The following is a 25,143-nucleotide window of genomic DNA, read 5'->3' as shown; positions in this document are numbered from 1 at the left end:
ATTGTGCGCGATGCACCAAATAGCTCTGTATTATCTCCCTAGATATAATTCATGAGACCCGAACTGTATGGAAATTAATCTCTTCAGGGATTCCTTAATTTGGGATAGGGGGCAGCATTTTCACTTAAAGGATGAATAGCGTGCCCAGAGTAAACTGCCTCCTACTCAGTCCCAGATGCTAATATATGCATATTATTATTAGTATTGGATAGAAAACACTCTGAAGTTTTGAAAACTGTTTGAATGATGTCTGTGAGTATAACAGAACTCATATGGCAGGCAAAAACCTGAGAAAAAATCCAAACAGGAAGTGGGAAATCTGAGGTTTGTAGTTTTTGAATTTAGCCCCTATCGAATACACAGTGGGATATGGGTAACTTCCTAAGGCTTCCACTAGATGTCAACCGTCTTTAGAATGTTGTTTCAGGCTTCTACTGTGAAGGGGGGCCGGATGAGAGCTGTTTGACTAAGGGGTCTGGCAGCAGCCTCGTTCTCAGTCATGCGCAATTCACATGAGAGGTAGCTCTAGTTCCATTGCTTTTCTACAGACAATGAAGTTCTCCAGTTGGAACATTATTGAACATTTATGATAAAAACATCCTAAAGATTGATTATATTCCTAGTTTGCCAAGTTTCTACGACCTGTAATTGAACTTTTTGAACTTTTCGTCCGACGTTCGGCTGGATCTGAATGCGCGTTTGGATTTGTTTACCAAACGCCCTAACAAAAGAAGCTATTTGGACATAATTGATGGACTTTATGGAACAAATCAAACATTTATGTCGAACTGGGATTCCTAGGAGTGCATTCTGATGAAGATCATCAAAGGTAAATTAATATTTATAATGCTATTTCTGACTAATGTTGAATGCTTTTTCCGTAAAGATTTTTAAAAATCGGACACAGTGGTTGCATTAAGGAGAAGTTTATATATATTTCCATGTATAACACATGTATTTTAATGATTAATGAGTATTTCTGTAAATTCACGTGGCTCTCTGCAAAATCACAGCATGTTTTAGAACTACTGAACATACCACGCCAATGTAAAATTTGATTTTTGGATATAAATATAAACGTTACCAAACAAAACATACATGTATTGTGTAACATGAAGTTCTATGAGTGTCATCAGATGAAAATCATCAAAGGTTAGTGATTAATTCTATCTATATTTGTGCTTTTTGTGACTCCTCTCTTTGGCTGGAAAAATGGCTAGGTTTTTCTGTGACTTGGTGGTGACCTAACATAATCGTTTGTGGAGCTTTCTCTGTAAAGGATTTTTGAAATCAGACACTGTGGCTGGATTAACCAGAAAATGGTGCCTAATACTTGTATGTTTGAGAAATTTGATTTATGAGATTTCTGTTGATTTGTATTTGGCGCCCTGCAATTTCATTGGCTGTTGATGCTAGCGGAACCCCGTTCCCAGGCAGGTTAAGCATCCGAGACGGCACAATAAAACTGGGAAAAATAAATCCTTAGGAGAGGAAACTGTGGAATAACTGCAACAAGCAGAAACGCTGAGAGCAGGACTGAAGCACGCAGTGGGCCATATTATTCTAATAGGGTGGTAATAGCTTGATAAGATGAAGTACAGTATCAATAGATAAATACTAATAAAAAAACGATCAACCATTCATACATAAGGACTCTGGAGGTAGGACTCTGGGGAGTGACAATGATCTACAAGCTTATGCAAAATGTGAGACAAAAACAAGCTAAATGCATACAAAGAAGCGGCTAAAAACTACATAAACATTTTATCACTTCAATATAGCTGACAGTTTGAAGTAGTCAAACAATTATAGCACAGCACTTCTGTCAACCTCGTATGATAAAATAAGCAACTTATTTTGATTACGCAAGGAGTTTTCTTAGTGAAAAGGGCAGCAGCTTGCTTCAGTGAAATTCAAACAAATGACAGGGAACAGATACTGTTTTTGCATTGTAACAAGCTTTCTTAAAATTGCTGACTGTAATGGCTTTAAAATTGACTCAGCTAACCACAGTGCACGTTTGTTGGCCTACTTTGGGTGTGGAGGACTGCAAGGTAGTCTGGTAGTCCATATCGGCGCTGCATGTGCTGCCGTGCAGGGCGATCATGGATGCCTGTAAGGTGTCATCCTCATTGCCAGAGAAGCGATGCTCCAATGCCCTCTCATCGGTCAGGTCTCCCTCATTGGAGTCAATCTGCACCAAAGAATGTGAATGTAGTGAATTAGATGGTGAATATATCTCTCTATGCCATGGATGAGATATCCATTCAAGGATAGCTTTGTTAGTGCCATGAGAGCTATTTCAAAAGGATATTCTAACTCCGATATTGGACATTGTTGCTCTTTCCCATTGTGTCTCAGAGAGATTAGTCAAGTGATACTCCATAAATTGTTTGTCTTCTTTTTTTGTGGCTAAATTTTGATTAGATACTATTGAGTTTTGCATTAAATTAAATGCACTTGATACAATATTTTAAAGGATGCATTTTAAAGTTACAATGGTTATTTTGTGTCTTTAATTTTGATTGGTTGTTTTTTTCTTGTCCCTCAATTTCATTGGTTAATTTACATTTACATTTCAGACTCTTATCCAGAGCAACTGAGCGTAATTTTTCTTGGTACTTTTTCGTCTTTGTACTTTTTTGTGCATTCATATTTTGTACTTGTCCACAATGGCGACTAACCAATGCAGGCTCTGCCCGGAAAAGGTGGTCCTCCGCTGGCTCCTCCTCATCGCTTTCTTTAACCAGCAGTGTTGAAGATAAAAAAAAACTGATTCCAGAGGATGACGACGGACTGTCCTCTTCATTGTATGGCTGTGGAGACAGGGCAGGAAATGGGAAAAATCCCCAGAAAATAATACTGAGGAAATTCCAATCATTGTCTACAGGTTTCAAATTTCTAATCAAATATGATTGTAGTTGGGTTGTTAAAAAATATAAATGAGGTTGTTAGTAGCGAAAAGCATGTGTTTTAACGGTTTGATTTGGTCTCCATGGTTTTGTCTAAAGTTAGGAATCATGGGCTCTCAGACTACATCACAAGGTAATATTTCGGTAAAAAGTTATACATGGTTATTCGATTTCCAAAGGTGTTGCCACAGCTTTGCTTTAAAGGACCTTTCGATCTTGATTTTGTCTAATACGATGCCCGGAGAGAGAGAACACGAGAGAGAGCGAGAGAGAGATAGATAAAGAAAAGAGGGAGAAATTGGAGAAGGTATTGAAGGCTCAAACTCAATTTGGAGAAGCAATACAACAACCCCCCCTACATTCCAGGAAAGCTTGATAACTCCACAGAGGATTCCCAAAGACAATAACCTTGACATCCCAGAACCAGAACTTACTGTATGTTCTCATCATAATGGCAAGCCCAAGAGAGAGAAATGTAACTTTAAAGCTGAAAGGATGCGGCCAATTTTCACAGAAAACAAGACTAGAAATCCCTCAGGTGGTGAATGTGTTTGTGAACAACCCCTTTCGTTAACAGCTTCCTCAAGGCATTTATATAGAAGGAGTCCAAAAAATATGACACAAAGGGCAGGGATGTTTGTGCTGCCTTATGCTGTTGTCAGGGAGATTGGAGTTGAGTCAGCATGCAGCCTAACTCTACTGCCTCATCAGCATGAATAATACAAGCCATCTGTAAGATGAGCCCTCATTATTGGGTGGCCACACACCAGAGAAAACGCACACACAAACGCTCACATACATATAACACACACACACACACACGGGCACACAGAACACATTGCACCCCCACCCCCTCCCTGCACACACACACAAATACACACACACCAGCCTCTCTTTAGGACAAAAATCACAATAGGGTTCCCTTACAGGCAGTGGCTTGGCCACCCCAATGTGAACCATGCCGATGTTGGCCCCCTTCAGTGCCTGGACGGCTTCCTCCAGACTGGCGTTGTCCAGATTGGTGCTGTTGACGAACATGAGCCGATCGCCTGGCAAAAGCCTGCCATCCCGTTCGGCAACTCCTTCTGGCACCAGAGAGCGAATCACAATCACTGTCTTGGCCGGATCCATTGGGTCCTATTACAAGATCTGTGTCAGTGAAGTCAATGGACGCACTCAACAGATAATCTTATACAATAAGGACTAAAATCTATTATGTACTTTCAGTTGGAGGATTTGTTTATTCTGAATGTTCTGTATATCAGGTGTTCGAAACTAAGAGTAAGCAATTTAGTTTAAAAAATGCAGCGCATTACAGTGTAATGAGTCAATTATGCTATTTGTTGAACTTCATTTCCCAGAGGGCAAAGGTCCTAAAGCTCACATGACCACTTCCTCCCAAAGTAAGAAGACAGAAACGACCTACAACAACAACTAATTGAAGTGAATGATAAGTAAATAAGTCAATTCTGTCATTTGGGAAAATCACACTTGACTAGCAAGCGGGGTTGGGTAAATTACTTTCTAAATGTAATCCATTACAATTACTACCTGTCCAAAATTGTAATCAGTAACGTAACTTTGGTATTACCCAAACTCAGTAATGTAATCGTATTACTTTCAGTTACTTTTAGATTACTTTCCCCTTTAAGAGCCATTAGAAGAAGACACAAATGTATATTTCCAATTGAATGACATCTATTGCAGGATAAATCAATGTTAGAGTTGACATAGCTTGCCATAAACGGACGTTACATTTTACTTTATGGGATGGTTATGTGGGCTTCTTCTAACTCATCCTTTTTTACTACAGATAACAACACGATTAGGCTACATCTTTACATTAAAAACCAAAGTCAGTCAGATTTCCAGCAATTACAATTCATCATTTATTACCCCTTGATCTTCAAAAATAGGACTTGTAAATATGGGATTATAGATGAGCCAAATTGTTATTAGCCTACTCGGATGTTTATGATTTTGTTGTCATAGAGGACTGATTGGGCTCATTGTTTTGAGAAATACTGCGCTCATAGACTGGTATGCTTTGGGCACTACTGAAGAGTGAAACATGTGTGCCATAGGTTCCATTTGCTATAGGCCTATTGTTAAAATAGTTTGTTGGAAACACTTTGAATTCTCTATCATTTGCAGCAGTTAAAGTATACCAAAAGGGGCACAAGTTTGAGGATGTGTCCGTTAGGCCTATGGACATAGGTTTTTGAATCAGCGCGAATTAGATTGAGAAATAAAAGCCCCACAGTATGGAGCACAATACCATGGAGGAGTTGGGGGAAAAAAATGTTTATTCCAAAGGATGGGATCGGCACTATGTAGCTGTTGCAAGAGTCGTTTTTCACTGGCTGTACACTGGTCGCAAAAACAATGCTTGATAGGCAGCTTAACTTCTTCAATTCAACCATTATTGAGTTAAAATACTAATTTTGCCTACATTTGTGAACAGCCACCCACAACAACCACAATCCATAAGGCAAAAATAGCTTAATGAGATCAGCAGTGTGATTCACATCAATGCGCTATGTAGATATCAATAATATCCGTTTCGCCCGTAGGCTATATCACTGCTGTCGTCTTTACCTCCAAGTGTTTATTCAAGTTTGATAATCTTTGGATACCAACAGCAGTCGCACCATCGGAAGACATACCTTGGACTGAAGCCTACAAAAACCTATTCCTGTTATTTTCCCTCAAACCATAAAACGCATTTGGTGTGTCACCATAGTGGTCTCTGACTTGTGGTCAGACTTGCTCAGGCTGAACAAACAAACTTTTTGCAATGCTGCTTTGGATTTTATTGAGAAAACAGAAAGGTGTCAAAGAATTTCTACACAAACATCCTTTTTTAATTTAAAAGTAATCATCTATTTTTTTCAAAAGTATCTGTAATCTGATTACAATATTGTTGCTGTTAACGTAATGGATTACAGTTCGTTTTTTGTGTAATCGTTTACATATAACCGATTACATGTAATCTGTTACTCCCCAATCCTGCTAGCAAGTATAATTCCTATGACAATCATTCCCAGAATTCCCATTCAGAATTCCCACCTGGTAGTCCAAGATGCTGAATCCCAGTCCACTCTCTCCCTTCTCCAGCTCAATGTCCTGTATTTCCGTCTCCCACATGGCCAAAGGAGCTCCCGGAGTCTCCTCCGTCACATTTTCCCTTGTTGCCGCCCCCTCGGAACCTCCGGGAACCAGGAAACTGCTGAGGTCTCCCTGTATCTACAGAGATATATCCTCGATATCATCCCTGCGCACGCATTCCTGACTCACTCCGAGCCCATAGGGCCCTAGTTCTCTGCTAGTTTGATTTTGTACGTTTTTTGGGCAGCACATCAAAGGGAATCTTTGGATGCTAGGCAGTAGAAGTGCTGTATGTTGTGTTTTTTACCTGAACTGATGCAGCTGAAGAGCTGAGGAGATATCCCTCAAAAATCATCTGAAAGCAGGTTTCCTTTGAAGGTTAGCATTGTGTAGCTCCCTGGCTACTATCTCTTGTATCCCATGCATTGTCAAATTATCTGAGGTATTACTTTAGATGGATTGGTGTTAATGAACGGTCAGAGTCCTTCCTAATCCTAAATCTTAATCCTTTATTGTTAGCAGTCTGGAGCCCCGGCAGAGCATTGGACAGACTGTGCTAAAATAATGAGGGTGGATGAGTCAAGTAGGACTTAATGATGTTCATTCCCAATTATATTAGCCATTCAGTATCAAGGGGTGTGGGAAACACTGTTTACTGTGAGCTACTGTATGTCCAGCAGCCACCATTTTATGAAGGGCTTTCTGGCTTTCATTCAGTTTTTAATCACTTCCTGAACAATTAATTTGCTGAAATGACTGAATTATATGGTTGAAAACAGAGTTGTCCCCAACCATGCATGTTAGATTCCATTATGTGGAGCAATATTATGCAATGCAATGACTATAATAGTAACTCAAAAATTGCAAGTTTAAACAATATGTACCAATGGTGATGTCAATAGCATATACTATAAATGGATATTGTACACGTTTTGTGTATCAGTGTAGGGAAATTACCTTAATTTTAGGTTCAGTGGAAAATTCATCCAACCCTGTTTGGCCAGAATCCCTGTCACTCTGAAGGAGAGGGGCGGGCCTACAACAGGCCATGTAGACACAGACAGGAAGCTCCTTCAGAATCCTCACCACTTCCTTGTGGTTCTCACCAATCAGGGATATTCCATTGACCTGGATGGAGAGGGGTGGAAGCACACATCCAATGGTCAACACTCATATTGAGTCAGGCTGGGATTCATACCTTGACAACAAAGTCAAGTTAAGGTATTGGAGTGGCCTTCACAAAGCCCTGACCTCAATACTGTCATGACTGTCCTGATCAGGCCACAGACAAATTCAAGTCGAACCACCTAGCCTCCATCTCCCATCGAATCGTGGTCTACAGTGTTTCATTCCAACGCTGTGAGCTTTGAGCGACAGAGCTGTCTGTCCTCAGAACACCCCTTCCAGAGCGAGGGTGAGGGAACAGACTCCTAAGCCAAAAGGACACTGACATCGGAAGGACGATCAGAGGAGAAGTGCATCATGGAGCAGCTGAACGGTTCCCTGAACAGTCCACGCAGAGAATCCTCGGAGGTCTACCCCACGTAATTACATCATTATATTCTGACCCATAAGAGCGGCAGTTTGGGGAAAGGCTAGGGTTAGAATAAGCATAGCTGACAAATTCACCCAAATGTATATTTCTCTCGTGTACTTTGTCTTTTTCTCTCTCTTTGAAATCCCCATTTTGGGTGACGCGCAATAGTGTGTCGGCCCATTATACTAAGTTCTAATCAATAGCCTAGAATGTGTTTTGTCTATGTGTATCTTTTATCATCATTTTAGCTTTTTAGTAAATAAATATTCAACTAAGATTGGTGTGGTACGAACTCAATGGCGAGACCTGGGTCCGTGCAGATTCACGGGCTATAAGACGTTCAGAACGAGATTGTAAGAGGTAACTGGTTAATTAGCGGCTGTTGTAAAATTGATATTCTGATATTCTTTGAGTTAATCTGGGAAATAGAAACTCAATAAAAACTAGTTTTCCCATGGTGCCCCAGGTTAATGAGTTAATAATGGCTTGATTCAGTTAATCACGCATTTAGAAACTTTTAATCATTCGATGAACAACAGTCGTCACATTAACTAATACAACGTTACCACAATCCTATAGAGAATTTGTGGGCAGAACTGAAAAAGCGTGTGCGAGCAAGGAGGCCTACAAACCTGACTCAGTCACACCAGCTCTGTCTGGAAGGAATAAAACAAAATTCACCCAACTTGTGGAAGGCTACCCGAAACGTTTGACCCAAGTTAAACAATTTAAAGGCAATACTACCAAATACTAATTGAGTGTATGTAAACTTCTGACCCACTGGACATACGATGAAAGAAATAAAAGCTGAAATAAATCATTCTTTCTACTATTATTCTGACATGTCACATTCTTAAAATAAAGTGGTGATCCTAACTGACCTAAGACAGGGAATTTTTACTAGGAATTGTGAAAAACTTGAGTTTAAATGTATTTGGCTAAGGTGTAAGTAAACTTCCGACTTCAACTGTATGTCACTCCCGTTGGTTCCTTCCCCAGGCATCATTGTTTCTGTTTCAGTTTCCTGTCTATGCGTTGTTCGTGTTTCTTGTTTAATTAATTTGTTTATTAAATTATGCACTCCCTGAACTTGCTTCCTGACTCCCAGCGCACATCGTTACAGCAGTAAGTAAGTTCCAGGCTAACTGTTGTTCACCAGGGGTGTATTCATTTTGCCGATTCAATACGCTATTGGCGGTCTCCCTTACCTCGAGCAGTTCGTCCCCACTGATGAGTTTCCCACAGCGGCCCACTGGCCCCTCGGGCAGAACAGAGCGGATGTAGTGGTGCCCGTTGTTGGCCTCCAGACTGATGCCCAGACCACTGCTCTCACTGAACTTCTCCACCTGGACAATCTGGCACAACAACAAAATAAAAACTTTTTTTTCCAGAAAATCCCGCTTTCACACATTTTTTTCAATTTTCCTTTCACAGTCAGCATTACATTTACATAGTGTGGCATTATGGTTGGTGAGTTTTTTTTCTGACCAATGTTTTGACATTTTCCATTTTCCATTTTATTTTGCAAACAGTGCATGTCCATCCATAAAATTCCAAAATAATGTGTATAAAAAAGGAAAAAATAGAACTACAGTATGTATCATTATGTAGAGACAAACTGGGATTCGGTGAATGTTTCTTCTGTTTACTAACCACTACTTTGTTGCTGGGGCCGAGCGTCTCCTGCCACTTCTTCATCAGCTCCAACTCTTCATCCTCTGTTAACTTTGCTTCTTAAAAACAGCAATATAATATGGACTTACATTCAGCCAACTGCCGTGTCCCACATGATTACAACGAAATGACTCGAACTGTTATCTTAGCTCCTTAAAACACAGAAAAATAATACTAACCAAATTAAACGTAACTATGAAACCATGACAGTCGTGAAGAGGGCATGACAAAACCTATTCCCACCCGGGAGACTGAAAAAATTTGGCATGGGTCCTCAGATCCTCAAAAGGTTCTACAGCCGCACCATCGAGAGCATCCTGACTGGTTGCATCACTGCCTGGTATGGCAACTGCTCGGCCTCCGACCACAAGGCACTACAGAGGGTAGTGCGAACGGCCCAGTACATCACTGGGGCCAAGCTTCCTGCCATCCAGGACCTCTATACCAGGCGGTGTCAGAGGTTGGCCCTAAAAATTGTTAATGACTCCAGCCACCCTAGTCATAGATTGTTCTTTCTGCTACTGCACGGCAAGCGGTACCGGAGTGCCAAGTCTAGGTCCAAGAGGCTTCTAAACAGCTTCTATCCCCAAGTCATAAGACTCCTGAACATCTAATCAAATGGCAACCCAGACTATTTACATTGCCCCTCCTCTTTTACACCACTGCTACTCTGTTGTTATCATCTATGCATAGTAATTTTAATAACTCTACCTACATGTACATATTACCTCAACGAACCAGTGCCCCCGCACATTGACTCTGTATATAGTCTCGCTATTGTTATTTTACCGCTGCTCTCTAATTACTTGTTACTTTTATTTCTTATTCTTATCCGTATTTTTTAAACTGCATTGTTGGTTAGGGGCTTGTAAGTAAGCATTTCACTGTCAGGTTTACACCTGTTGTTTTGGGCGCATGTGAAAATTTGATTACAGTACATTCAGCCACTGCTACGTCCCATCTGATTCCGACTAAATGACTCACAGCAAGCGGAAGGCTACAGTTAGACAACTCCAAACACACTACTTGAAAGAGTACTTTAAGAATCACTTCAAAGGCATCGTTCATCTGCCCTTTTATGCAATAAAAACAACATACAGACCCTTATGCTCTACATGCACAGTCTATAGTCCATCTGTAGATGCTCAACAAACTATCAGCAGAAGAGCAAAAACATGTCAACAACATTCTGTTGAATTACAATAGGAAAAACATCTATAGACATTCATTGATAGTTTGTAGAGCATCTACAGATGGACTATCCGAATAAAAGGCTACTGAAAATCTCTTGAAATAGACAGTAGCCTAAAACCAATCATCGCCACAGTAGCATATTTTAAAACAGATTGCGATCCATTATCTCTACCACTGTACTTAGTAAAGGATCCCAGATAACAGGGGGGTGGATTGACTTACCGTCTCTGGTGTTCTTAGTTAACTGATCCTTCACAGTGGAGTCATCCGATTCCCCACTCAATGTCTGGTACTGTTTCTCACCTGCACCGGAGTACACAATACAAACAAGTTAATACACACATACACACACAACACACTTGTAGAGCTCTTGGTTAAGTCATCTTGCTCCCAGCCCGAAACATGATGGCTATGATGTTTGTTATGGGTTGTGCATTGTGTCTTGTATGGTTAATAAACACATACACACACACACACACTTACAGACACACACCGCAGAAACATGTGTAGAAGTCTGCTTTAGTTCCTCCTGGTTCCAGCTTCTAACATGCTGGCTATGTCATTACGGGTTGTGTTATTATTGGCAGTATGCGTGAGTCTGCGTAAGCCTGTGTGTGTGTGTGTGTGTGTGTGTGTGTGTGCGTGCGTGTGCATGCACGTGTGTGTATGTGTTGTAAGGCATTTTCCTACGCCTACGGTTCTTATGACGCTGGCCCAATTACAGGCTAAATGAGTTCAGGGTTTCCAAAGCAGAGCGGAGGGCGCTGCCTTCTAAATCTGGAGCTGTGGTTGTGGTGAGAGGGTTTAAGTAGAAGTCCCTTTCTCATCCTAACACAGATGGAGGCCATTCATTGTGGGGCATTGTTGTGGTATGTGTACTGTCGTCAAGTGGGCACAGCCCTGCAGCGTCACCAGGGATGTGATCAGGGGTTGTATGTATGAAGCTTTTCAGAATATGTGTATTGGTCAAGGATCTGGTCATCCCTGTCCATGTAACCTTAATCATTGTCATCTAAAAGGCAAAACTGATCCTAAATCAGCACTCTGAGACACTTGATGCATACGGCACCAGGACGACATAGAAATCAGGTATATATGGGGGAATTTTGTCTAGGGGATAGGTCCATTTCAATCATGTATGAATGAAGGATAATGTCAGAGTACGATCTCCTGTGCCCTTGAGCAAGGCACTTAACCCTAATAGCTCCTGTAAGTCACTCTGGATAAGAGCGTCTGCTAAATGACTAACGTAAATGTATATGGAATAAAAATGTGTTTTGCTTGACTATAGACTACTGTTATAGGAGGTATTTGTGACTGTTAATCAAAGATGCAGTTGCCATGGTCAGGATCATTAGGGCACGCCACAGAAAACATTTAAAGCACTTTGTGAATGTTTTTTTGTTATTGGACAAATCCAGGTAGTCTAGAGCTGACGTTTAGTCGACTGGTCGATTGTTTGGTCGACCGAGATTTCTTTAATCGAGCAGTCAGTCGCAAAAAAATTTTTTCACGGTGGACCATGATTCACGTTTGTCTGAGTTGACTAACCCATTGCGGAGGCCATGGGGACGGCACAGTCCATCACTCTAAGACATGTGCTACTGAAATTGTATTTGGTTATATTATGTAAGAACAATGGCGCAACATTAATACAAATAACATTAGTTCATAACAAATGCGCATTCTCCGGCATTGGACAGCGGTCGCTGTCCGCAGTTCTGAAACATCAGTGCGCTGTTGAATTGGCGCCCTTTCCTAGACCATGTTGCTATGTGCATAATAGCAAAGTTAACCAGCATATTGATGTTGAGAACGATAAGAAATAAGACAGATCCTGCTTCTGTTCCCTGTTTGAGTGTTTGGTTAATAGCCTACTGATTCCGTGAGCTCCAAGCCTCACGCAACCACAACATGTCGGAATAAAGTAATTTCCCAAATGCTGCTGTTTTTAACTTTTGCTATGCTGTAATAAAGTCTTTACACTTTTTTGTTTGTTAGAAAAGCCTCAGAAATGGCTGTAATTATGATGCAGCTTCAGCATCACAGACTGTGTGATAAACACTATTGAAGTTCTGTGGTGGTTGCTGCAGCAGGGAGGAGAGCTGTATAAAATATATATAAATAACACAGCGCACACAGCGTAGCGAGTCTGAGCCGGGCCCAGCACAATCCAATCAATTTTGGTCGGACTCCACCTAAAGTAATTTGTGTTTCTTCATTATTTCATCAAACAGCGTGCTTAAAGCATCAGACAAGCTCAGTGCATATAGCTGATTTTTGATTTCATTAAAACACATAAGGTGTGTCTCTATATGGAAAAATACACATTTACAAATTTTGACCAATCAATTGGTCGAAAGAACAGACAACTCTTGGTCGACCAATATTTTTTGGGGTCGGGGACAGCCCTAAGGTAGTCTCTCCCTGTTTCAGTCCATTTTCTTCCATTCCGTGCCTAATGAACACGGCCCACGCCCTGTGTCCACTGGTACCTTGAGCGGTGGTGTCCACAACATCTGTTCTCTCCAGTGTGGGGTCTCGGCCCCCTGGGGTTGGTGGAAGTACGATCACACTGGGCACCACAGCGGGTGGGATGTCCTCTGGATGGAAGCCACTTCTGACCAGCTTCAGGTGAACCGTCTGGCCCGTGTGTCTCAGCACCTCCACGGCCTGCTGGTTGGTGTAGCCCTGGATATTCATCCCGTCCACCTGCAGGCGGCGATCATTCATGTAAAGATTATTGATACATCATAGAGTTGGATAGAGGACTCTTCTTTGCATCTTTGCCATTATGGCTCCTGTGCCATTATGGCTTCTGTGCCAGCATGGTCATTGTCATTGAGGGCTTTGTCCATGCTAAAACAGACTTTGTGCCACACGAGCCATCTATCCAAGTCAATAGGACAGCACACAAACAGGCAGGCAAGCACACAGACACGTACACACCCATACACACAGGCTGCCACACAGGCAGACACACACCCATACACACAGGCAGACACACAGGCAGACACACATTAATGATCGCAACCAAAAGACAAACATACATCACAAATAGAAAACAAATCATGATTGAAGATTTGCTCATGCTTCAAATCAGGGTGTAACACAGAAAGGGTATTGTATTCATTGTAATTGCTCAATTTAGCGTGATGATTGGAACAGTGTCTCAATACCCATTCAAGAAACAACACTTAAAATAATAGCTCTCCACTGAAGCTAAATTATTCAAATGTGGGGCCTTACTCTCCCCACATTATCTAAATCAGTGGTTCCCAAACTTTGTATAGTCCCGTACCCCTTCAAACATTCAACCTCCAGCTGCATACCCCCTCTAGCACCGGGGTCAGCGCACTCTCAAATGTTGTTTTTTGCCATCATTGTAAGCCTGCAACACACATACTATATGATACATTTATAAAAAATAAGAATGAGTGTGAGTTTTTGTCACAACCCAGCTTGTGAGAAGTGACAAAGCGCTCTTATAGGACCAGGGCACAAATAATAATAAAATGATAATCAATAATTTGGCTCTTTATTTAACCATCTTACATATAAAACCTTATTTGTTCCTCGAAAATTGTGAATAAATCACTGCACGTAAATGAGAATGGTGTGCTTGAAAGGATGCACATTTAGTTTCATGCTAGTGAGGGCCAATAATCCACTCTCACATAGGTACGTGGTTGCAAAGGGCATCAGTGTTTTATCAGCGCGATTTGCCAAGGTAGGATGAGCACAGCCCAATCCAGAAATCTGGCAGTGGCTTCTGATTAAATTAAATTTTCACACAACCGCTTGTTGCAATTTCGATGAGGCTCTCTTGTTCAGATATCGGTAAGTGGACTGGAGGCAGGGCATGAAAGGGATAACGAATCCAGTTGTTTGTGTCATCCGTTTCGGGAAAGTACCCAACTCAGTCAGGTGCTTCGCTATATCACATTTGATATTGTCCGTAAGCTTGAGTTAATTTACACACACAAAAAAATCATACAATAATAGAAAGACCTGTGTGTTGTCGTTGTTAATGCAGACAGAGGAGCTCCAAATTCTTAATAATTGCCTCATTTTGTCCCACACATTGAATATAGTTGCAGAGTGCCTGTAATCCTAGATTCAGATCATTCAGGCAAGAAAAAACATCACCCAGATATGCCAGTCATGTGAGAAACTCGTCATCATGCAAGTGGTAAGACAAGTGAAAATTATGGTCAGAAAACTTTAAGCTCGTCTCTCAATTAAAAAAAACGTGTCAATACTTTGTCCCTTGATAACCAGCGCACTTCTGTATGTTGCAAAAGCGTTACATGGTCACTGCCCATATCATTTCATAATGCAGAAAATACACGAGACTTCAGGGGCCTTGCTTTAACAAAGTTAACCATTTTCACTGTAGTGTCCAAAATGTCTTTCAAGCTGTCAGGCATTCCCTTGGCAGCAAGAGCCTCTCAGTGGATGCTGCAGTGTACCCAAGTGGCATTGGGAGCAACTGCTTGCAGGTGCGTTACCACTCCACTATGTCTCCCTGCCACGGATTTTGCGCCATCAGTACAGATATCAACATGAGCAGCAGCTGCATTTGGTTACATACGGACCGTTAGTGGAATTCCCGCAAGAGAGTAACGGTTAGTGTGATTGGTTGTTAATTATTTGACTAGGTTACCTGTCTTTGACATTATGTTGTTATTTCACTGAACACTAGATGGTTTAATTACATTTTTGGCAGTGAAACGAGGCTACTCAGCCGAGAAAAAAACTCACCCAAATGTATAACTCTGTTGGAAAATATAAATGGACTGTTTGAAAATGTGATTTTATGTGAATCACATTTTTATTTGGCGTACCCCCAACGGCATTGGGGAATACCTGATCTAAATAGATAAAGCTCCAAATTATCCAAAATGAGAGATACCCCTGCACACTTTATTTTATACTTTGGAATGGAATTTAAATGTACATTTCATATTATTCAAAAAGTTGAGGATTGTGGCCTGGGGTGGTCTAGCATTTAGGGCTGCTGCCTTCAGCACATAGAAACGGTGTTGGCATAGGTTTGAATCCTGCCTACTGCACAACCTCTATCTTTCCCCACAGTCAACTTCTCTCTCTATCTGTTCAATAAAGTCAGAACTCGATTTGTTCAATAAAGTCAGAACTCTCTCTATCTGTTCAACAAAGTCAGAAATCTCTCTGTTCAATAAAGTCAGAAAAGTCCGTAATATATAAAATAGACACTTACGGCTATGATCTGGTCCCCAACATGGATGCGGCCATCTTGCTCTACTGCACTGTCTTTAGTTATACTTTTCACGAAAATACCAGAGGGCTCTGAAAATAGGCACAATGACAATGTGTGGATTACATTAAACAAGCAGAATCCTTTATACAGTACAAGAGACATCATTTAACTGAATCTGCAGTAAATAAAACAAAAGTCTATTAAACAGCACTGCCAAATCCTACCTGAATTTTTGTCCCCCACATAGCCGGCGATAGTGATTCCCAGACCCTGGGCGTTCTTGGTCAGCCCGACGTCGAACGATTCAGCCTCCTCTTCCTCATAGCCCTGTGAAGAAACAGAGGAAGAGTGAGTCAGCTTCTACATTCTACAAAACGGCCTACAGAGAGCACAGTAGAGGGGGCGAGTCGCGGGGGCCAATTGTTACCAATTTACCAACAAGCATTCCTCACTTATGTATTCACACTGTCAGCCAGATGAGTTGTTATTTATTTTATGAATCAAGCAACAAGGTTATGGAGACTGAATATACTGTCTAGTTTGGGAGAGTGAGTCATGGAACTCATTCATATGTTGATAAGGGTAAAGGCTAATACTGCTTGATAATGGACAGCGAATTCCAGTTCTAAGCTTTTCGGAAAATGATGACTTCTGAGGCCGAGTCACAGATGATGTCACGTGTCACAAATTATACTCACTGGATCCCTGAGACGAAGAGAGATGGAGGAAAAAAGAGACAGAACCATGGGCCCTCTATGGTGGACAGCTGTGTCATATGTAAATATACTATTTTTATTCAACTAACCTAATAAAACCACCACCCCAATCCCCCCCACCCCCTACCCACCCACCCACCCAACCAGCGACCCACCCACACCTCTGCTGTACAAAGAACATGTGCGTGTCGTACCTGTTGCTCTGTGACAGTGGGCAACGCCATTGGGACGACGGAGGTCTCCTCTGGAGGGCCTCTAGTGATGACCAGCTTCACTCTGTTACCACACTGCCTCAGGACCTGGAACAATCACAATACAATTGATATCAGCTCTACACATTAAACAGTGTACTTGTCCCTGAGGGCTATACTGGAAAGAACTATAGACAAATTAGGATAAAGGGGATACAATTTAGACGTTTTTGTCTCATTATCAGTAGTCAATTCGATAGAAGACTGAAACCAGTCTTAGTACCTGAGCCACCTGCTCACTGCCCATGCCATAAAGGTCAGTGTCCCCAATCGTGAGGATGTGGTCCCCACTGTGCAGACGCCCATCCTAAGGACAAAGTACAGTAGGAAAGTAATTAGTTATTACTAGTAGGTATGTCTTCCAAAAACCAAGGTTTCTGCTTTCACACCCTTAAATACCAATGTGTGGTGCACCCATGACATTTAAAGTCACCTGATCAGCGATGCCTCCAGGCAGGATGGTTTTGACAATGACACCGGTGTTCTTTCCTCCCACAATGCCAAAGCCCAGGCCTGTCCCGTCGTTGACCAGCTCGATGGTCTCCACATGATTCCAGTGGGCCTAAGGAGGGACACAGAGAGTGAGGGTCCGATATGGACCTCAAAACATTAATTCCAGGATGCATACTATATATAGGGTGTAACCCTCAGGGCAAAAGAGATGTTGGCCGCAAGGAGAACAACAAGGACTAATGAATAGGAAATGAAGCAACATCATTCCAGAAACCACCTGCACGGATGTAAAGAAAACTACCCAGAACAGGGTTCAATAAAGATACGCTCTTTAGTCTCTTTGCTCTACTAGGAACTAAAATGAACAAGTTAAAGAGATTCTCCTGCACTATTGTATACTTTTTAGCCAGTAGTTCTGGCTCACGACCCAAAAGTGGTCCCCGAACATTGCGTACTATGTGCAGATATGTGCACCACGTCATTGCCCTCTCTCTCTCTCGCTCTGCTGTGTGTGCATCATGTGCCTCTTGCTAGCTGTCACTCAAGTGGCGAGAGGCTGAAGCTCATTGGTTGAACTCAAATTGTTAAGGGGATGGCCCACACGGGGGAAAATGAAGGGGAAATGGCGCAGCAGAGCTTCCAGAAACACAGTCGCTTTCAAAAGAGGGAGTTCGTTTGAGGTAAGACAGTAATTTTCCTCATAGATTATGCATGTATGAACTACACATTGACACATCCAGCCAAAAATGGGAGGTTTAAAAAAAAATGTAGTAGTCGACAAAGCATGTCTAAGTAAGTGCTCAAAGACAAAATTTGAATATTGTGGTGTGTGTGTTCCCCAGTGAGCTAACATTATACAACTGTCTGTTTATGAGGGGTGGATTTGTTTCTGTTTGTTCCTCATCACACTAGAGTGGTCATGCATGACACTAGCTTCCCTGGGAATGTGGGACACCATAGTGTGTGTGTGTGTGTGTGTACAGAATGTGAATGTGTTCATGTTTGTGCATATGTACAGAATGTGAGTGTGTTCATGTGTGTGTGTTTATGTGTGTGTATGCTTCCACAGGCCTCTGTGTGTGCATTCTCCTCACCGCACTGGAGTGGGCAGATAGGGTGCTCGCAGCGGAGGGCGTGCGGGACACCACGGGGCTGGCCAGCTGAGGGATGGGTCCTCTGGCCACGGTAAGCTGCACACACTCAGACGCTCTCTGCAGGATGCCTATGGCCTGCTGGTGGGTCACTGTCTGGTCCAGGGGCTGACCGTCTATGGCCAAGATCTGGTCTGTCTCCTTCAGATTCCCATCGCTGTGGGAACAGGATGATGCTCATTGATTTGTTTATTATTTATATTGGTAAACTGCATTGAGATAAAACAGGTATTTTGTGAGGGAAACATGTAATGTACTCTGGTCAAACATAGTTCATGAGGATGTGGCCTCAGTGTAACAAAGTCCATTCTTGAATAGTTGATTGTCAACAGCTGATTTTCTGATGGGCAAGAAAGTCTTAGAACTGTGAATAATCTCACTGTATAAAAAAGACGCAGGTCGAAAAAGACATGGGTCAGTAGTCACCAACTATGGTTTTGGGGAGATACTAACACACTAGATAATCAACTATTGACCTAGTGGCCAAAACTGGGGGAAAAACTGGGCCAAAACGGGGTTTCTGGTTATAATGACATCATTTCAACCAGATCTATGCGCTGGCGATGACCCTTATTAACTTTCCCATACCAGTGGGCCACGCTCCCGGGCTGGATCTCCTGGACGAAGATGCCCAGCTCCCCGCGGTTCTCACTCCTCAGACCAACCACGCTGAAGCCTAGGCCCCCAGACAGCGGCTTCACCAGCTCCATGTGTGTCACGTAGCGCCCCTAGACACAAACACACAAACACACGGGCGCACACACTCAGCATTAGCACTCCCCTTACCCCCTCTCACAACAGCATCAAAGACATACTCTCTCCTCTGAAGTCTATTTGAAGTCACTCAAGAGTGTGTAGCGTAGCGTGCACTTGTCTTGGAATGTCTTTGAATATTTAGCTAGCTTGACTGTGAGTGTAACCAGCCTTGCTTGTGATTATCAAGAGATATTTCTGTAGATATTTCTACAGAAATAGTGCCAACCGCCAGCATTTGTGCAAAAGTCAAGTCAGATTAGAAACAAAAACTTTATTACGAAATATGTGCCTCTTAATAATTGCAGCCTCGAGAAAATATACAGTGCTGTGAAAAAGTATTTTTGATACTGAAACCTAATATTAGATAAAGGGAACCTGAGTGAACAAATAACACCACAATTACATACATATTTCATTTATTTAATGAACAAAGTTATACAACACCCAATGCCCCTGTGTGAAAAATGAATTGCCCCCTTATACTCAATAACTGGTTGTGCCACCTTTAGCTGCAATGACTGCAACTTAACACTTCCTGTAGTTGTTGATCAGTCTTTCAAGTTGCTGTGGAGGAATTTTGGCCCACTCTTCCATGCAGAACTGCTGTAACTCAGCGACATTTGTGGGTTTTCAAGCATGAACTGATCGTTTCAAGTCCTGCCACAACATCTCAATTGGGATTAGGTCTGGACTAGTCCATTCCAAATGGTTTATTTTCAGCCCTTTTCACGTAGACTTGATTGTGTGTTTTGGATCATTGTCTTGCTGCATGACCCAGCTGCACTTCAACTTTAGCTCACAGACGGATGGCCTGACATTCTCCTGTAGTAATCTCTGATATAGGTCCTGGACAACTTGTCGCCCAAAAAGTTATACTTTTGAATCATCTGTCCATAGAACATTCTTCCAAGAGTCTTGATGATCATCCAGGTGCTTCCAGGTGCTTTTTGACAAACTTGAGTGAACTTTTTGGATGACAAGTGTCCCATTACGCCTGGTGAAAACCAAACACTGCATTCCACAGTAAGAACCTCATACCAACGATCAAGCAAGGTGGTGGTAGTGTGATGGTTTGGGATGCTTTGCTGCCTCAGGACCTGGATGACTTGCCTTAATAGAAGGAACCATGAATTCTGCTCTGTATCAGAGAATTCTAAGGGAGAATGTCAGTCTGTGAGCTGAAGCTGAAGCGCAGCTGGATTATTCAGCAAAACAATGATCCAAAACACACAATAAAGTCTACAGGAAAATGGCTAAAAAGCAACAAAATTGAAGTTTTGGAGCGGTTATGCAAAGGCATACACTTCACGACTTCTAAAATCTTAACATCTTGGACGTGCTCACATTTTCCGGTTTCCTTTTCCCAAATCTTTCATTCCATCCATCTTCAGCCCCAGGACGTGGGTGCTCACATTACACGTTTATTCCCTAGTTGATCCTGCCCTGTGTTGGTTGTCGTAGGAAAAAAATGCTGACATGCAAACAGCGAGCTGGTTTATAAGTGTGCACATTATTATGTGCAGAAACATTAAAAAAAGAGACTGAGGCACAGAATATGGACCCACAAATGGTTTGGCAGACCAATACAATATGGACTTATATTCTACAAAGGGAATTGGAGGTGAAAACTTTTAATATTAAAAAAGGAAGCTGCATTCTCTCCACAGCGCCACCAATCTGTCTTCCAATACCTCGGTCCACACGGTGCGTGTTGGGTCACTAGTTACCACATCCACAAAGTCATAATTATGGCTAAATCCCACCTATTTCTAAAATGTATCTTCTTAAAATCTGATTTCTAATCTAACCTTAACCACACTGCAAACCTTGTGTCTAAATTTAAATTAAATCTAGACTTTTCTGATAAAGCCAATTTTGACTCTGTGGCTGTGGCAACTAGTGACAACCTGCGTGTTGTTGTTGCATTTTCTCTTCTCCATCATTGTTTTGGTCTCACATGCTAAGTGCTCACTGGCTTTTGGCAGTAGTCCTTGTCCAATCGCGTGGTAGGACTGCTAATACTACAAGATGCAAAACCAAAATGTCCGAAAATTATCTGGACCTCCGACAGGAGTCTGGAGAACAGTACAGTGCATCCTTGACCCACTCAAACTACGCGAGTCCCGACATACTGATCCTAGACCAAGCTCATAGGATTTCCTTCCCTTCATGAAAATGAGTCTGGGATGGCAAAAATGTGGCAAATTCGTGACGAAATCGTGTAGTGTATGCCCAGCATTACAGCATTGGGTCAGTAACTGAAAAGTTGCTGTTTCGAATACCAGAGGTGAAAAATCTGTCGATGTGCCCTTGAACAAGCCACTTAACCCTAACAACACATTTCACCGCACCTATCTGGTGTACGTGACAATAAAACACATTTTTTGGTTTTCTTTACCTGAGCCATGGAGCGAATGATGTGCTCAAACTCCTCAGGAGACGGCTTCCCATTGATCTGTGTACCAGTGGAGGATTCTGGGTAGGCAAGATGGCCGCCATTGGCATGGGCTGTTGTGTAGCATTCACTCAGGTCACCGCCAAATGTTGCTGTGACACCACCCTGAAACCATTCATGGAAATACAGTCAACAAGGGATGCATTCGAGACCGTAGGGTTGTGCAACATGATACATGCAATCTTGAACTGTGTGAATTCTGTAAACTGTGTAAATTCTGTATGAAAAACATCAGCTGCTAAAAACTGTGGCTGTAATAGTTTGAATTTGTGGCAGTTGTTTGATTATCACACACTGTAACCAAGTGACAGTAGGAAATATACATCTAGCCAGAAACAGACTTAATCCACAAAATTAAAGTTCTATTTTGGGATATATCAACTTGGGTTGCAAAGGGTCGGAAACGTTCCGGTAAATTTCCAGAATTCTTCCGGAAATTTTCCATAGGAAATTAAACACTGGAATTTGGGGAATTTTGCTTAAATTCATTAAGAAAAAGTTAGCATATAACAGTGAACCTTTTTTGTGGGATACACATGAGGCAATTCTAGGTATTGTGGCATATTTAGGTTAAACTATCCCCAATTCAATGGAATTGCAACCCTCTGCATGCACAGTGCACTCTTCCATCACATGTACAGCTGATTCTGAAGATCTTGCACACTATGAGATGCTATTGAGCCCACATTCCTACACTGTCTGAGCCAAGGACTAAAGGCGTTCTGGTAAGTTTTGATTACAATACTGGGTGGGCTGAATATTTTATATGACATACACAATTTTTTGTTAACTAGTAAATAGTAGCCTACAGCAAAGTGTGTTTAAATAATTTCTAACTTGTTAACAATTTCTGCTAGGTAGTTTTTGCTACCATGTGGGTTTTACCTTGCTTAAGCCTTCTAACCGAGGACTGTTAATTCACCTGTTTCCATAAATGTTTCATTTTAAAAAAATGATCATACAAAGAAGTTGTTCAATCTAACTGCTTATTAACTATTTATTTGTACATGGAATTGTATTTGGGGTTTTTGACAATTTCTTTCCTAATCTATACAGGAAGATGCCACGGGCACTATCTGATGTGTGGAGCCATTTCACTGCAGCTAACGTTGAAGGAAAAGCTGTGTACATTTGCAAATACTGTGCTTAATCATATGTGAAGAATGCAACAAAGATTCAGGAGCATCTGGCCAAGTGCATGAAGTTCACTCAACGCTCACAACAAGCAACCTCTGACAAAAGTCCCCCTACTTCTATTTGAGGTGAAAATTATGAATCAGACACCTTAACGATAGCAACAGCTCATGGTCCTCCTGGAATCAGAAGTTTTTGTTGACTCAATGGAGGAGCGTAGTCAGAGAAATGCTGATGAATGTCTTGATCGAGTTATGTATGCAACTGGTTCACCTCTGATGCTCACAGGCAATGTGTATTGGAAGAGATTTCTGAATGTTCTTCGCCCAGCATACACCCCTCCAACCAGACATGTTTTATCTACTCATTTTCTGGATGCAGAGTTCAACAGAGTTCAAGTGAAGGTCAAGCAAATCATAGAGAAAGCAGACTGTATTGCAATCATCTCTGATGGGTGGTCGAATGTTCGTGGGCAAGGAATAATTAACTACATCATCTTCACCCCTCAACCAGTATTCTACAAGAGCACAGACACGAGGGACAACAGACACACCGGTCTCTACATTGCAAATGAGCTGAACGCAGTCATCAATGACCTTGGACCACAGAAGGTATTTGCACTGGTAACAGACAATGCTGTGAACATGAAGGCTGCTAGGTCTAAAAAGTGGAGGAGTCCTACCCTCACGTCACACCCTTGGCTGTTCTGCTCATGCATTGAATCTGCTCCTCAAGGACATCATGGCACTGAAAACAATGGATACACTCTACAAGAGAGGCAAGGAAATGGTTAGGTGTGTGAACGGTCATCAAGTTATAGCAGCAATCTACCTCACCAAGCAAAGTGAGAAGAATACGAGCACCACATTGAAGCTGCCCAGCAACACCCATTGGGGTGGTGTTGTCATCATGTTTGACAGTCTCCTGGAGGGGAAGGAGTCTCTCCAAGAAAGTCTGACCCAAGTCTCTCCCCATCAAGAGGATCCTCCTGGGTGATGTATTTTGAGAGAGAGTGGTAAGCAGCCTGAATCTCCTGAAACATATAGCAGTAGCCATCCTGTCTGATGTTCAGAATCTGCTTGCAGATGTAAGAGAAAAAGCAGAAGAAACTGCAGTTCTGAAATACATCAAAAAACATGAAGAGTTCTGCCTGAAGCCCATACACACCGCAGCGTACATGTTGGACCCCAAGTATGCTGCTGGCAAGAGCATCCTGTCTGATGCAGCGATCAACAAGGCCTATGGTGTCATCACTACCGTGTCTCGCCACCTTGGCCTGGATTAGGGCAAGGTTCTTGGCAGTCTGGTGAAGTACACTTCCAAGCAAGGGCTTTGGGGTGGAGATGCAATATGGTAGTCGTGCCAACATATCTCATCAGCCACCTGGTGGAAGGGGCTTTGTGGATCTGAGGCTCTTTCCCCTATTGCCTCCATCATCCTCCAAATCCCACCAACATCAGCTGCCTCAGAGCGCAACTGGTCCTTGTTTGGGAACACACACGCAACAGGCTGATAATACAAGGGTTGAAAATTTGGTGGCTATCCGGGCAAATTTGAGGCCTTTTGAGGCATCCTCAACAAGGTTGGAAAGTGACAATGAAGATGGGGCCTCGGAGTCTGATGTTCAAGAGGTGGACATTGAGGAGGTCCAGGGAGAAGACTTGAAGCCTGAGAGGAAGACAACCAAAGATTTAGTTTCTAGACTATCATTTTACAGATCTGCATATTTTTCCGTTAATTCCCATATATTCCCGTTAATTCCAATATATTTCTGTTAGTTCCCACAGAAAGTTCCCACGGAAAGTTCCCACTGAATATTCCCCAAAATGTGCAACTGTAATATCAACACAAACCATGTTTACATGTCACATTCTGTTACATGCATTGCATTGAGTAGAACTAATATCCGAAATATCCTAAATGAGGCTACACAAGCTGATCCAATCAAGTTCTAACCAAAAACCTGCCATCACTGCTGTTAAAATAAACAGAGGCTAATTTTGTGAATTCCCTAAATCTAACTAAGTCTAGGAGCCTAGGAGCGTCAGAGGCGGGCCAGCTCGTTACCCAACCATGATTAGCTGGATCTATAGTAGTCTAATCCTTCAGGGATAATAGCTTTTTAGCTGATCCAACAATGACTCTGCTTCCAATGCAATATTTCCATCATAGCCATCTGGATGCCTTGATATGCTATTCGTTAAAGGGGCTGCAACCACTGTGTTTCTGTGACTAATGGATTATATGAATTAGACACTGTGTAAAACCCTATTTTTGAATTTCATTTGCTTGTTGGCTCTAATGTTTGCTCATGATTAGTTTGAATGTGATCCACAAGGACTAGCGATATATAGCTAACACTTCATAAGCACTTTGTTTGAAATATAGCATCCTCAGTTGCCCTTTTGAACTTGTAATTGTGTGCTTAGCATATTGAAGAAGCATTGTTGACAGACTAGCTGACATATCATCCAGCCAGTTACCTATGTAGTGAGGTTTTAGCCTTTGTAAACAGAAAAACCCTGTAGTCTAGGCTAAGTTAGCATAGTGCCCAAGTTGC

General features: G+C 42.0%; 2 protein-coding genes across 16 annotated transcripts in view; one reads left to right on the top strand and one right to left on the bottom strand.

Moving 5' to 3' along the window:
- Nucleotides 1-25,143, top strand: part of LOC110500600 (adhesion G protein-coupled receptor L3) — a 490,597-nt gene that overhangs the window by 126,517 nt on the left and 338,937 nt on the right. The window lies entirely within an intron of this gene.
- The window catches only part of LOC110500876 (multiple PDZ domain protein), a 69,983-nt gene that overhangs the window by 38,261 nt on the left and 6,579 nt on the right, over nucleotides 1-25,143 (bottom strand). For 4 of the 15 annotated variants that reach the window (XM_090213285.1, XM_090213288.1, XM_090213290.1 and 1 more), the window contains exons 4-20: nucleotides 21,393-21,554; nucleotides 18,827-18,966; nucleotides 18,182-18,395; nucleotides 17,068-17,196; nucleotides 16,858-16,941; nucleotides 16,578-16,682; nucleotides 15,892-15,994; nucleotides 15,668-15,756; nucleotides 12,921-13,137; nucleotides 10,648-10,728; nucleotides 9,211-9,290; nucleotides 8,766-8,912; nucleotides 6,978-7,148; nucleotides 5,982-6,158; nucleotides 3,840-4,049; nucleotides 2,685-2,816; nucleotides 2,033-2,194 (exon numbers count right to left, since the gene is read on the bottom strand). In XM_090213285.1, the coding sequence (XP_090069411.1) occupies nucleotides 2,033-2,194; nucleotides 2,685-2,816; nucleotides 3,840-4,049; nucleotides 5,982-6,158; nucleotides 6,978-7,148; nucleotides 8,766-8,912; nucleotides 9,211-9,290; nucleotides 10,648-10,728; nucleotides 12,921-13,137; nucleotides 15,668-15,756; nucleotides 15,892-15,994; nucleotides 16,578-16,682; nucleotides 16,858-16,941; nucleotides 17,068-17,196; nucleotides 18,182-18,395; nucleotides 18,827-18,966; nucleotides 21,393-21,554 (2,403 nt within the window). The remainder of the gene's footprint in view (nucleotides 1-2,032; nucleotides 2,195-2,684; nucleotides 2,817-3,839; nucleotides 4,050-5,981; nucleotides 6,159-6,977; nucleotides 7,149-8,765; nucleotides 8,913-9,210; nucleotides 9,291-10,647; nucleotides 10,729-12,920; nucleotides 13,138-15,667; nucleotides 15,757-15,891; nucleotides 15,995-16,577; nucleotides 16,683-16,857; nucleotides 16,942-17,067; nucleotides 17,197-18,181; nucleotides 18,396-18,826; nucleotides 18,967-21,392; nucleotides 21,555-25,143) is intronic. The other 11 variants (XM_090213291.1, XM_090213294.1, XM_090213293.1 and 8 more) reach the window with 4 other exon arrangements.

The sequence above is a fragment of the Oncorhynchus mykiss genome, chromosome 21, assembly GCF_057628025.1.
Source record: "Oncorhynchus mykiss isolate SJ-2025 chromosome 21, ASM5762802v1, whole genome shotgun sequence".
NCBI classification, from domain to species: Eukaryota; Metazoa; Chordata; class Actinopteri; order Salmoniformes; family Salmonidae; genus Oncorhynchus; species Oncorhynchus mykiss.
This window is presented reverse-complemented; position numbering and strand designations above follow the sequence as displayed.